Raw genomic sequence first — 13588 nt, 5'->3', positions numbered from 1 at the left:
AAATGTCACGCCCCTTACCATAACCGTGAGTTTCAACACACTTCTAACACAATTCAACCAGGCCCCACCCCTGTATTTTGCTTAAGCATTGGGCAGAAATTATTGAAATGAGGAATATTGTAACGTGTTCGTTGCCAGAAGAAAACTCAAAACTACAATAGAGGCATTTCAGGGAGTTCAGAAACAGTGACACTGTATAGAGAATAACTCCTGCTGGAGGAACTTGCTTTGCTTTGCAACTTTGTAGACGATTTTCCTGCTCAAACAGCAACATTACACACTGAAGAAAGCTATAGCATAATATGACCCCTTTCATTTTGTTAGTACAGTTTTTGTTGTTGTTGTTGTTGTTGTTGTGCAGTACCAAATCATTGGGGATTGTGTTCTAGAGTCAAACTGTGTTTCAGTTTTCCACCCTGGAGAACAGTGACTCATATCTGAAAATCTGGCTCTCTTTGGTTCGATGAATCTGTCAGCATGATGCTAAAGTAGCTTTTAGCTTTTTAAGGGAGAAATTTACAACTCAAGCAAGTGACGACAACATTGCTTTTGATTAAAATAGACCATCTGTTGGCTCACCTTTTAGATATCACAGTGGCTTTCCAAATTACACTGTCTATTAGATATTGCAGCTCCATCCCGTTCAGAGGCTTTCAAATCTTTCCAGACATGCCTTGTTTGCTGCAAGGAGTTGATTTGCTAGATTAGACAGTGTTAACTGCTCTGGGTTAGAAATATTTAAATGGTCTTTGAGTCTTACATACTTTTGTCTTTTGTTGCACCACAACAGTTCTGCTAGAAGCCTAAAAGAAATATTTGACCACAAAATAAACATTTTGTCATTTACCAACCTTCATTCATTAGTCATTACAACTTCCTAATATTTTCTTTCTTCTGTGAAACACAAAAGGAGAAGCTTATATGAACGTGCCAGCTATTTTTTGCTTATTTACTTGACATACGACAGCCGATGCCACTTGGCATGCCTTGTGAAAAGGAAGTGTGGACAGAAAAAAAAGACATATATATATATATAATTATATATATATATTAATGTTACTGAAATAAGAGGTCACTTAAATGTACTTAAAGAGAGTACATTTTCATGACATGAATGCACTTTAGTGTACTTTAATGTGAAATTAAAAGTTTTACTTTATATTTTAAATGGCTAAATTGCAACTTTATTACAACTTTACTATAAATGTGTAATTACAAATATATTTAAATACATGACATACAATTAAAGTATACTATAACCTAATTTCAAAGATGTCAAGAAAATTTTGAAATTACACATAAAGATGTACTTAAGTCCTACTTAAGTGGGTCAAAAAGCTCTTTGAAGTTCAGCTAATTGCATTTAATATAAAATTTAATTTATTTGCAACTACCATTGCAACTGACTATATGCACGGAGCGTTCTTTAGAACTTTCGCAATAATATAAACCAGCTGTAAAACTTTCTGTGAAATGTCACTTGCTGCTGTGTTGAGCATCAATAGTGTAATACTTAGTTTATAAACAGAATATAGTCACTTAAATAGTCAGGCATAGCATTAATTTAGTTATTCAAACTTAAGACGACATAGAAAAATAAATAAAGATTTATTAATTGTTCCTCCTTGGCTAAATTCAATTCGACCATCAGTTTCACACTTTCGTGTGAAAAAAGCATCAAAAATTAAACATTTATTGTGCACATAGATTCATTGAATAAAATGTGAGTTTTCACAAGTGTGAGCTTGCGCTGCACTGACTGACAAAGCGGGCTGATTGCTTTGTGTAATTTATTCTCAAGGAAAGTTATTGTTTTTCATGAGATTTTGTGAGTACTTCATTGACAAAATGTATTTTTAAACCTAGTCGTTTTATAATGTTTAATATTTATTCAAAAGTGAAACTAAGTGAAAAACTATTAGAGGAAATATACGCAAATAAATGCTACTCTGCCACCACCTGCTGCTGATAGTGGAAATAAATGTCTTTTTTATTTTTAAATAAGTGTTGTCTGTCAAATTTAGAATTTCCTACATTTTGAAATATTCAGTTTTACAAATGGGGACAATCTTAGAAGGATGAACAAATAATGTTTGTGGTCATCACGTTAAAAATAACGTTTGAAGTGCTGGAAAAAAATGTGTGTGCATGTCTACTTATAGAGATGGACATTTGGACCATTCAAAATATGAGGTTGATATCTCAAAAAATGAGCTTTCACTAAGATTTTGTTTGGGTGCAGTACTAAATGCTTCCACTAGATGAAATTTGTCTTGCATTCATTTCCAATGCCATTTTTGACTGCAAACAATACAAGTGTGACTTTTTTTTTCAGGACCATATAACCTTTTTGAATCATGTCCATGATTTTTTATTTTGTGTGTGTGTGTGTGTGTGTGTGTGTGTGTGTGTGTGTGTGTGTGTGTGTGTGTGTGTGTGTGTGTGTGTGTGTGTTCACATAGCAAGTGCCAAAACCTTTACCAAGTTTTGTACTATTCCGATGAAGTAAAAATAAATAAATAAATAAATAAATCGGTCACAAATTACCGAACAGCACTAGACTGGGTAAACCCAGCCTGATCTGCCGGCGATTTGATTTCGCCAGGCAACTCAGTCTGGAAACCCGTACATTCATTTCTACTGCTTCTGTTACACTTTTGCGTCAAAGAACACAAAGTACGTCACCCGGATCGTTGATCTTATTGGTTGAAGGACTATCCAATTGCGTGAATAATGCTCGTTAGTCACGCCTCTTGTGCAGTAGAAAATAAACAGCACCAGAGGGTTCATTTGTCTTCATGTCTACATTACAGGATGTGACGTTTTCTTGTACCATAGTACATCGATGACTCATGGGTGTCTTTATAATTATTCATGAGTCTGCGTGTCCTTATCATATAAGAAGATGCCTAGCTTAAAGGGTTAGTTCACCAAAAAATAAAAATTATGTCATTAATTACTCACCCTTATGTTGTTCCACACCTGTAAGACCTTTGTTCATCTTCTGAACACAAATTAAGATATTTTTGTTAAAATCCGATGGCTCAATGAGGCCTCCATTGACAGCAAGTTAAGTTACACTTTCAGAAAGCTACTAAAAACATGTTTGAAATAGTTCATGTGACTACAGTGGTTCAACCTTACCCCTCGTTTACACTGCACGTGTGTGCGTTGCATTACGGCTCCGGCAAAAGCGAAGCGTCTGGATTTGCGAGACAATGAGATTTGCCTATCTGACGTTGTTTTCGTTGATTTTTTTCATGTTTTAATGGCTAAATTGTTATATATTGTCCGGTTTAATTATGTTTATTGCTATGCCATAATTTATTTTGCTGTAGCTATACAGATGAAGTTAATAATAATTTTACACTTAATATTCCAGTTATGGACAACAAAAACAAAGAAATTTCAAGTTTTTCAACTTCGAATCTCTTGTCGTCAGTTTCTGGCATCGTAGAGAAGTGAAATATGAGCGGGAGTTTACTCAGGGTGATTATTTTGACTTTATTTTGTATTTGAGCTGCGCGTCTTGGACGCGGCGTCCGTCAAAAATAGGCGAGGCGCGGCTGGTGTAAACACAAGCATTGACTAGAGTGGCCGCGTATCAGCTCCGGTAGCCGCGTCGCAGCCGTAACGCGCCGCACATGCATGCAGTGTAAACCCGGCTTTAATATTATTAAGCGACAAGAATACTTTTCGTGTGCCAAAAAATCAAAATAACGGCTTTATTCAACAATATCTAGTAATGTGCGATTTCAAAACACTGCTTCATGAAGCTTCGAAGCTTTACAAATCTTTTGTTTCGAATCAGTGGTTCGGATTGCCAAAGTCACGTGATTTCAGTAAATGAGGCTTCATTATGTCTTCCTTTTTTCGTTGCAGTGTACAAATGCGAATGGCTGTGCATTTATTTGTCTATTAAATTATAGCTTTCACAGGAAATGAAATATATATATTTGTTTTGTAGCGTGTAATGGTGAACTGCAGCGTGAATTTATGGGAAGCTTTGACGACCTTGGCCACTTTTGTAGCATTTTTCAAAAATGTGGTGAGAACTAACTGGGGCTCAAATAAGGGGTTTCATGACCCTTTAATAAAATAATAAAAAGAGATTATTCAGGGACAACTGCATGACACCTCAGACCAGGATGAGTGTGATGTCTGCTAGCTGTACTGTACTCCGGAGTGGATCTTTTCACCATAATCAGCCCCTGTGATTAGCAAAGCCTTGTGCTATGACTGATGCTGTATAAATAGCTCATCCTGCATTTGGGCTGATCCTGCCCCTAATGCCCCGACTTTGTTAGCACTGTCGACATGCTATCCGGTGAAGGAAAGGGGCCAGCAGGACCCCATCTTATGGGTGTGTGTGATGTATTACAGCATTAACCCAGCCGGAAGAGCCAGGGAGTCATTCAAACGAGCAGAAGCTGTGAGAAGGTCATTGTACAGTGAGGTGGGATTGAGAGGGAGGTGTGCAGGGGGTCAGATATGGAGGTTCTCGGAGAGCATGGGGAGTGTGGAAGCGGCGTGCACAGTGTGGGGGGTTGTGAAGATGTTGCTGAGGAATGTCTACAAAAGGATGTAGATGAGGTTCTGAAGGCAGTTTTGGATGAAGGTTTGGAAGAGCGGTCGGACGCCATGCGCTGTCAGGTGAAGATCACCACACGTCACAACCTGCAGCTCCGCATGGCCAACTACACGGCACGAGACGTATATGTGCGGTTGCTTGGGCATGGAGACCGCATCTCAGGAACCGGTACGGAAGCTTCCAAAATACTGCTAAAATGATGATTCCTACTTGATTTCTTCATTGACTAGCAACCTTGCATCATTCTGAAAAAACTTAAATTTTGTCATCCTTTATTCATCTTTGTCATTCCAAAGTCTTTCTGAACATAACAGAAGATATTTTGAGAAATGACTTGTATAAACAATGAATGTATTTTTTAGGGCTGTCAAAATGAACATGTTAACGCAAGCGATTAATTTTTTCAGTTTAACGTGTTCAAATATTTAGCGCAAGTAACAGCAGCCTTTTTTTTTCTTATTCATGCAAATGCTTTTAAACCATTCAAGCATCACAAGACACAAGCTCAGTGCGGTACTGGAGCGCTGTCTGTGAGTCTCCTGTCTGTGTGACACACATACGACTCATGTGCAGAGATTGGCGCTTCAGACAGCATGCCAGCCGCTTAAGTTCTCCCGTTTTGTTGAGTATCCTCGTAAGCACGGTCTTTAAATGAGTTAAATGAAGTCTTAAATGAACGTAAAGAGTTATGAAAATGGGATGCGTTTCAGATCCACTCTTGTGTCAGGTCTTAAAGTGACAGCAGCCTAATAAGTCTGCTGCTGTCTGTCTTTAAATGGTCAGTTCTTCCAAAAATTAAACTTCTGTCATTAATTACTCACCCTCATGTCGTTCCACACCCGTAAGACCTTAGATCAGAACACAAATTAAGATATTTTTGATGAAATCCGAGAGGTATCTGACTTTTTCATTTAACCACCACTTTCAAGGTCCAGAAAGGTACTAAAGACATTGTTAAAATAGTAGGCGTGACTGCAGTGGTTCAACCTTAATTTTATAAAGTGACGAGAATACTTTTTGTGTGCAAAAACAAAACAAAAATAACTTTAAATCTCTTAATTTGTGTTCTTACGGTCTTATGAGTTTGGAACGACATGAGGGTGAGTAATTAATGACCGAAATTTCATTTTTGGGTGAACTAACCCTTTAATGTTAATCAAAGAATCAAAGTAAAAGAAAATAACTCACTGCTCTTGACTGAATAACTTTTGCAGCTTTAATAAAAATGAATCTATAATTTATAATTTATGGCATGAAATCTGTGAAGTGTTTAATAACTATTCAAATTCTGTATATTTCCTACCTGTTAGATCAAATATTTAAAATATACTGTCTTTATGTTGTTTCTACATTATTTTGGAGATTAAATGTGAAATTATTACAATATAAAAAAATACATTTTAAGCTTTAATGTTAGGTGCAATAAATCGTGATTAATTACAGAAAAATGTGCAATTAATTTGTTTGTTTTTTTGTTTTTAATCAATTGATAGAACTTCTTTTTTATTTTTTTTATTTTTATTTTTTGTCCATTCATTGGACATCAATGGGCACCAAAACTGATTAACACTATACTTTAAAAAATATACTTTTGCATTCCACAGAATAAAGAAAGTCATACAGGTTTGAAATGACATGAGTACACTTCTGGATGAACTATTCTTTTATGGCAGCAGAAAATTTTTGAATCGTACTTTGATTTAGCCTGTCAGTAATATAACTAATAATAAATGACCAAAGAGTTGACAAAAAAAAATGTACGTTAATGATGATGATTAAGCCTACACTAAAACACAGAAAATGAATAACTTAACCAAAATAATTCACAATATTGTAGTACAATAATGTTATTTCAGGAGCTTTTGTTAAATGTCAGGAGTGTTTTGTTTAATGTTAATACAAATATTTTGTTTCATTCTCATAAACTAAAATTTTATTTTCACCTATTATTTTAGATTAACAGTAGAGTAAAATTGACTAAAATATAACAAAATATTGACTTAATTTAACTTATCTAAAGACAAAATCTATGATTAAAAAACTCTTCTAGGGGAATTTTTTATGTAAACTTGAGTGATTAAAATTAAATGATTAAACTTGATGATTAAAATGAAACAGTGGCTTACTAAACAGAAGTGATGAATGAATTAACAGTGGTTTCAAATAAAAGCATTCAAATTGCAATCATTTTTGCACAGACAATGAACAGTTTTCTTCAGAAAATGGAAAAATCTAGTTCTTTGTACATTGCTGTTATGACAAATCATCGGATGGGAAGGCAGGGGATGTCTAATTTGTGCCAAATGACGTCTTTTTTTCTTTTTTTTACGTCTTTCACATTCTTTTGGAAAATCACCCTCATATTAAGTTATTGTTGCATCTAACTGTTACCATGGTAGCCATAGTCTGGTCTGTAACTAGTGATGACTGTTACATCCTCCTGGGCTAAATGGCTCTCTATGTCGCTATGGTGACATCTTCTTTTTGCCCGTGCCTGCAACTGCTTGCTTAAGTGTGTTTCTGTATAAGGTGTTCAATAGATAACTCATGATTATCCAATTAGTTTGACAAATATTACATTTCAGGCACTGTTAAGTGGCTGTCAATGCTGATGCCCTGAAATCCAGTACGCCCTTGTCAATTACGGATTATTTAATTACAGAATGTGGAATTAATGCTTTCAATCCAACAATCTAGTTCTGATGTAAAGTGATGTGAATTATTTTTCAATGTATGTTAAGATATCATTGAGAAATGAGAAGATGGTTATGTAATATGGCATTACAGAGCTCTGTGTGTGTTAGAGAATAGTTGCATGGAGAAGCATCGACGTCAGTGACAACTTAGCCGGGAGACTTGTCTTAATCCACACTACCCAGGCAGCTGGGTCTATATTTAGACGGGACTTGTCTAAAGAACACAGGCTACAGCCGTGCCTCTCAACTGCTGTATAAACACATACAACATGCACACTACTAGAGCAAAAGCTTTAAACTGTGCAATTGTTTGCAAGCCACAATAACATAAATTTATATTTTAGTTAGCTCAAAGGATATCGCGTATAGAATATTTTGTGAATGTGGGTCACTCTTGGGTCCTTTTTGTTTGAATATATACTGTATATCTGCATGGCTATGATTCGGCCGTAGGTAATCACAGTGTGCTGATATACAGCCATATCGCACGGCTACGAGTGTGATATTGTGTTTATACAACAGTTTGACGGCATGAGTGTGTAAATAAATAAGAAACAACAACGGAGTGTCTTTAAAAACCCTCTTTTGTGCAGAACTACTTCCTTCTGCCACAGATTAAAATCTCAAGTTGACAGTTTGACTACTAATTATAAAACATCCCTTTCTAAAAGTCCCTCCATTGAAACTCATTGAATTTTGTACAGTATTAGAGAGAGAGAGAGAGAGAGAGAGAGAGATCATCTGAGCAAGCATTACCTGTGTCTGATATAACATTCATTCTTCAGGTCGATGTCCATAATATTATATCCATTATAAAAAATCTGTTTGAATGTCCGCTGAGGAAAGCGATATTTGTATTTGTCCTTTACAGTTAAGGGATTTATTTGTCATTTGTTGACTAAAGTCCCTTTCAGTTTAAAAGTCTTTTGCGACTGACTCATTCACTCGTAGTTTGCTATCATCTAATGGCGTATTAATGTAACTTTCTTTTAATCCATATTACGCACTAATGAACCCTTTCACAACACCAAATACAACATATTATTTATAGTTACTTATTTCAGGTTTAAACAACTACATTCTCGCCTAAAAAGCGATTAAAACTACAGTTCGTGGTACGAGTGTAGTATTTATATAAAATACAGTGGTTTTGCATTATATATATATATTTTTTTTTTCTTTTCTTTTTTTCTCTCCACCACAGACCTATAGTACCAGGTTCTTAACTGCCGTGGACTTTGGAGAATCACCATAGCAGGATGTGTTTTCACCCAGTATTCAGATTAGTGGCAAATACAAACAAAACAAAACAAACAAACAAAAAACTTAAGAAAGTTTAGAATATTACCTTGTAATTAGAAATTGGGGGGGAAAAACTATTAATAACCTACGACATTTGTCTCTGAAAACATGTTTTGTGCTAAATGTTTTGCTGTTGAATGTTAATAGGATTCTAAAGCAAAAATGTCTAATAGTTAATTAATTGCATTACACCACACTAGTATTCTTCTGTTATTTGGCAAGTACAATATTTTTGGATAAAAAATGTTTCCCCCATAACAGAATGTAAGCATAATATTACTTATTTATAAACTTACTTCTTAATACTACTAATAATAATCAGAAAGATTAGAGAAGGTGGAAATGTAACAGGTTAAACAAACTTTTTTCAAAAAATTAATAAAACATAGAAAATAGTAATTAATTAATTTAAAGGTACATTTTTTAAAATTCTATTCATTTTAATGGTGATGAATGGAGATATTTTCGATGAGGAATAAAATATTTAAAAATAAAATGTTTTATTTTAAAAGTTCGTAAAAGTGGTACTGTTAAAGCCTTGAATTAGTGCTTCACCATGGAGAAAGTTAGGTGTGGGTGAAATGACAATATAAAATGATGAGACAAGTAATCCTCGTGATTTTAGATAGCTGTATTAAAAGCTATCCTGATAATGACCCTCATGTCCTTCAGGAAATGTAGAAATATCAGTGTAAAATGAATACTGTGAATTTTCAGCGATTAACACAAGCAATCGTTCCCTCTGCAGGACTCTCGGCTTTGAAAGACTCGGTTCATCTGTCCCCGCTGAAACCGTCGGTCACTCCTGAGGAAGCAGAAATAGAAGAAATGGAAAACCACAGTCAGGAAAGACGCAAAGACGAGGCAGCCAACAGGACGAGAGCAGATGAGGAAAGGAGAGAGATACATGTAGACAGTGAAGAGGATGGGTGCAGCACACTCACCATATCCGACACGGCGTACAGCCCGTGCGCCAGCATGGTGCCGACACCAGTGGAGGAGGGTCAGGGCGGCCTGGACCTTCTGTTCCAGAGCCCCGCGCGCTTGCTGAAGGAGCTGCACGCTGATCCAGAAATGCAGGTGGAGCTTCAGGCGGAGAGGGAGAGGGAACTCGCCAGAGAGGCGTTTCGTCAGTCGCTGTGTAACCCGTCGAACGGGCGGCAGCAGATGCAGGCCTGCCTGCGCAGTGCTGCCCGTCTGGTGGTGATGGCCACCGGCCTCCTCATGATTCTACTTCCCCTCCTCCTCGTCCTGCTGGAGTCGGACCTGGACATCTCGTTCTTGCATGACATCCGCCAGACGCCCGAGTTCGAGCAGTTCCACTACGAGTACTACTGCCCCCTGCGACGCTGGTTCCTCTGCAAACTCGAACTCATTACAGAGCAGCTATGGGGCGACTGAGGCTCACCGTCCTACAGGAACTACAGGGAACGGGGGCGGGAATGAAATGGAATGGGCAGGTTTGCTCTCCTACATTACATGATTTATTCATTCACATCTTTTGCAAATCATGCCGCCAGCAAGTTTTCATAGCAGTAACTGAGGCAGTGTCCCGGCTGTAGTTTCATCAGTAGCGTTAGACAGCAGCATGTGCCTACTAAAGGTCTCAGACAGTTCAGTCAGCTTCACAAAGGGTGCAAGAAAAGCACAGCTCTGATAGAAATGCATCTTACATTTCAACACTGACAGTGGATATGTATGCCTTTTCAATATTTTTCATTCATTTCACATGCCTGTTGCCATTAAAAAAGTATCAATCAGGGTCCAAAATGAACTTTTTGCCTTACCTGTCAATGGTGGGATTCTGAAATCTTCAATGGAAAAGAATTCTGGAAAAAATGTATCCCGGGTTCCACAAAAATATTAAGCAGCATTGCTTTCTGATTTCAACACTGATAATAATAAGAAATGTTTTTTGACACAGAAGATTGGAGAAATAGACTTAAAACTTTTCAATCCCAAATTTTTGAACAGTAGTGTATATTGATGTATTTGCACTCCGACTTCAGCCATAGGAATCAACTTTAAAAAAAGAATACTAGACACTTTTGAGTTGACTCCCCATCAGCTAAAGCATCACATACAAGTGAATCTCTTTGTAAAACAGCAGCTCTCACAAAACAAAAATCTAGACACATTATGACTTTGTTCCTCATATTTCAGTTTTGCTGGCTTAAGGGAAAGAATTTGACACAACATGGCCTACTAGCTTAATTTCTGGTGGTAAATTTGTTAGAAGAGGCAAAATCTTTTGTAGACTGTATCCCTTTGATGCACTTATGCCAGTGAGGGATATAAAAGAGGGTATAACAATATAAGTTAATTATCTAACCTTTTTCTTGCAATTCTGATTTTATATCTCACAATTCTAAGATGAAAAATGATATAAACTTGTAATTGCAAGTTTATAACTCAAAAACTGTCAACTGGAAGAAAAAAAGTCACAATTACCTTTTTATTTTTTATTCCGTGGGGGAAACAAGCTTCCGTAAAAAGGTCACTGTTTAAACCATGTGTTAGGTTACATAACCAGTCAAACCGGCCTGTAAAAAACGTACTTATTCACAAAAGCCAATTTGTCTATTCACATTTGATGCTTACCAAAGTTAATTTTGGACCCTGATACCAGTTTCAGTGTGAAATCCTGTGTAAACTCATATGAAGAGTCCATTTCAAATGGTTTGATGTCTTTGACTCAATCAACCTCCATAACAACACAAATAATACACGTCAAAAGGTAGAAGAGGCACAGGCACGTAATGAGCTCGGACCCGCTTCCCTAAATCAACTTATTTTTCTTAAAAATTAAATCAGCTAATAAGACAAGCAGATTTTGACCTCATAACACTGTATTGGAATAAACCTTCTCTGCCTCTCGCAGAGCAACACACACACACACACAGATATGAGAGCAAGGGCAAGCTATACATGCTAAAACTTAATATCTGTTTTTAAATTTTTATACATTTTTATGTGACGCTTACAGTTACTTATATTTTTCAGACCTGAGTTATCTTATTTAAACTGATTTACACTAGAAAGTAGGTGGTATAGAAGTGAAATATTTTTATTATCACCAACAGCTTACCTTAAAATGCTGTGCTGTGTTTTTTATATAGAATAGCACAAAATATAATGTTTTGATTTTTCAGATTTTCAGATGTCATGAGCAGATGTAACAGCAGGTTGCTAGTACATTTGAGAGGCTCTTATGAAACGGATCACTGTAATCACACAATTTACATAAACACAAAATACATAACCAAAATGCATGAAATGCCACAAATTCTCATATTACGCATAATTAAAGAACATAAGTGTTTGTGTCGATATCATTATGGGGGAGTCAAAAGTTTGAACGTATTGAAACAAAGTGCAGCTAATAAAATTTCCTTTACAAATGTTGTCCATTTGGCCCAAAAAAGTCTACATTTCATTTGCACAGTTGGCTCTTCTTCATAGATATTTTTTACTTATTTTTAATGCAGGCCATTTTGATTGTGTAAATTGTATCAGTAAAGGGTTTCAGTCATTCATGCAGCACACAACTTGATTTTATTAATTGGCAATTGATTGAATCATTAAATGTGTCCCTGATTAACTTCCCTTTGGATAACTTGTTTGACAAAATATATTTAAAGTTTGTTTTTCTATTTATTCATTGTTATATCCCCATGCATGCCAAACCAGAAAAACCTGCGATGGCTTGTTCCATTGACACTTTTTATGTATGTAATTAAAGGGATAGTTTACCCCAAAATGAAAATTCTCTCATCTATTACCCACCCTCATGCCATCCCTGATGTACATGACTTTCTTTCTTCAGATAAACTTAAATGAAGATTTTTAAGAAAATAATCCATCTCTGTGAGTCCATATAATGCAGTAAATAGGTGCCACTTGGTCGACGCTTGAAAAACAACACACAGCGATAGTGACTGTAATCCAGTGGATGAATTGGTTACACTTCATTTCAATGGTCCACTTTAGATGTTCTACTAACTATAAGTAACTTTGCAACTACATGTCAACTAACTCTCATTAGAGTAGACTGTTAAGTTAGGGTTAGGTAGAATAAGTTTGCATGTAGTTACCTAGTCAGTAGAATGTCTGTTGGGGGACCATTAAAATAAAGTAGCAAACAGTCTACTAATACTAACAGTCTAATGTATGGAAGCTTGTTTTCCACCATTGAATAAAAAGTAATTGCGAACTTTTATCTCGCAATTCTTTTTTTCTCATAAATACAAGTTTATATCTCATAATTCTGTCTTCTTTTGCAATTCTGATTCTTTTTCTCACAATTCCGACTTCTTTTCTTAGAATTGTGAAATATAAACTCGCAATTGCAAGTTAAAAAGTCCAATACTGACTTTTTTTTCTTAGAATATCAAGTTTTTATCTTACAATTTTGACTTCATAACTCACAATTGCGTGTTTGTATCTCACAATTCTGACTTTTTTCTAGCAATTCTGACTTATAAACGAGCAAATCTAACTTAAACCTGCAATCGCGAGAAAAAATTTCACAATTCTGACTTTTTTCTTGCAATTCTGACTTTTTTTCTCACAATTCTGACTTTTTTTTCTCACAATTCTGATTTTTTTCTTGCAATTCTGACTTTTTCTACTCACAATTCTGACTTATAAACTCGCAATTGCAAGAAAAAATCTCATAATTCACTTTTTTTTTTGCAATTCTGACTTTTTTTTTCACAATTTTGATATAAACGTCTCGGTTACAAAGGTAACCCTCGTTCCCTGAAGGAGGGAACGGAGACGTACGTCGGACAGACCGACGAATAGGAATCTCGCCAGAGAAGCCAATCTACTTCGAGTGTAACTAAACGAGCCAATGCACATTGGCATGCAATCATCTGCACCAGCTGCTCACCTCGCAGCGCGGGTATATAATGAGCAGCAGGTGCGTTGCATCTTCAGGTTTTCGCTGAGGAGCCGAACCAAGCAGGCGGCAGCACAGCAGGACAACAACTGTGGC

At 36.2% G+C, this 13588-nt stretch overlaps 1 protein-coding gene across 1 annotated transcript in view; it reads left to right on the top strand.

Annotated features, from left to right (window-relative positions):
- Nucleotides 1-12259, top strand: part of frmd3 (FERM domain containing 3) — a 79738-nt gene extending 67479 nt beyond the window's left edge. Inside the window, exon 14 of the mRNA XM_067394041.1 lies at nucleotides 9338-12259. Within this exon, the coding sequence (XP_067250142.1) occupies nucleotides 9338-9990 (653 nt within the window). The 3' untranslated portion in view covers nucleotides 9991-12259. The remainder of the gene's footprint in view (nucleotides 1-9337) is intronic.
- Nucleotides 12260-13588: the final 1329 nt, after the last annotated feature.

This window comes from Chanodichthys erythropterus, chromosome 9 (genome assembly GCF_024489055.1).
Source record: "Chanodichthys erythropterus isolate Z2021 chromosome 9, ASM2448905v1, whole genome shotgun sequence".
NCBI classification, from domain to species: domain Eukaryota; kingdom Metazoa; phylum Chordata; class Actinopteri; order Cypriniformes; family Xenocyprididae; genus Chanodichthys; species Chanodichthys erythropterus.
This window is presented reverse-complemented; position numbering and strand designations above follow the sequence as displayed.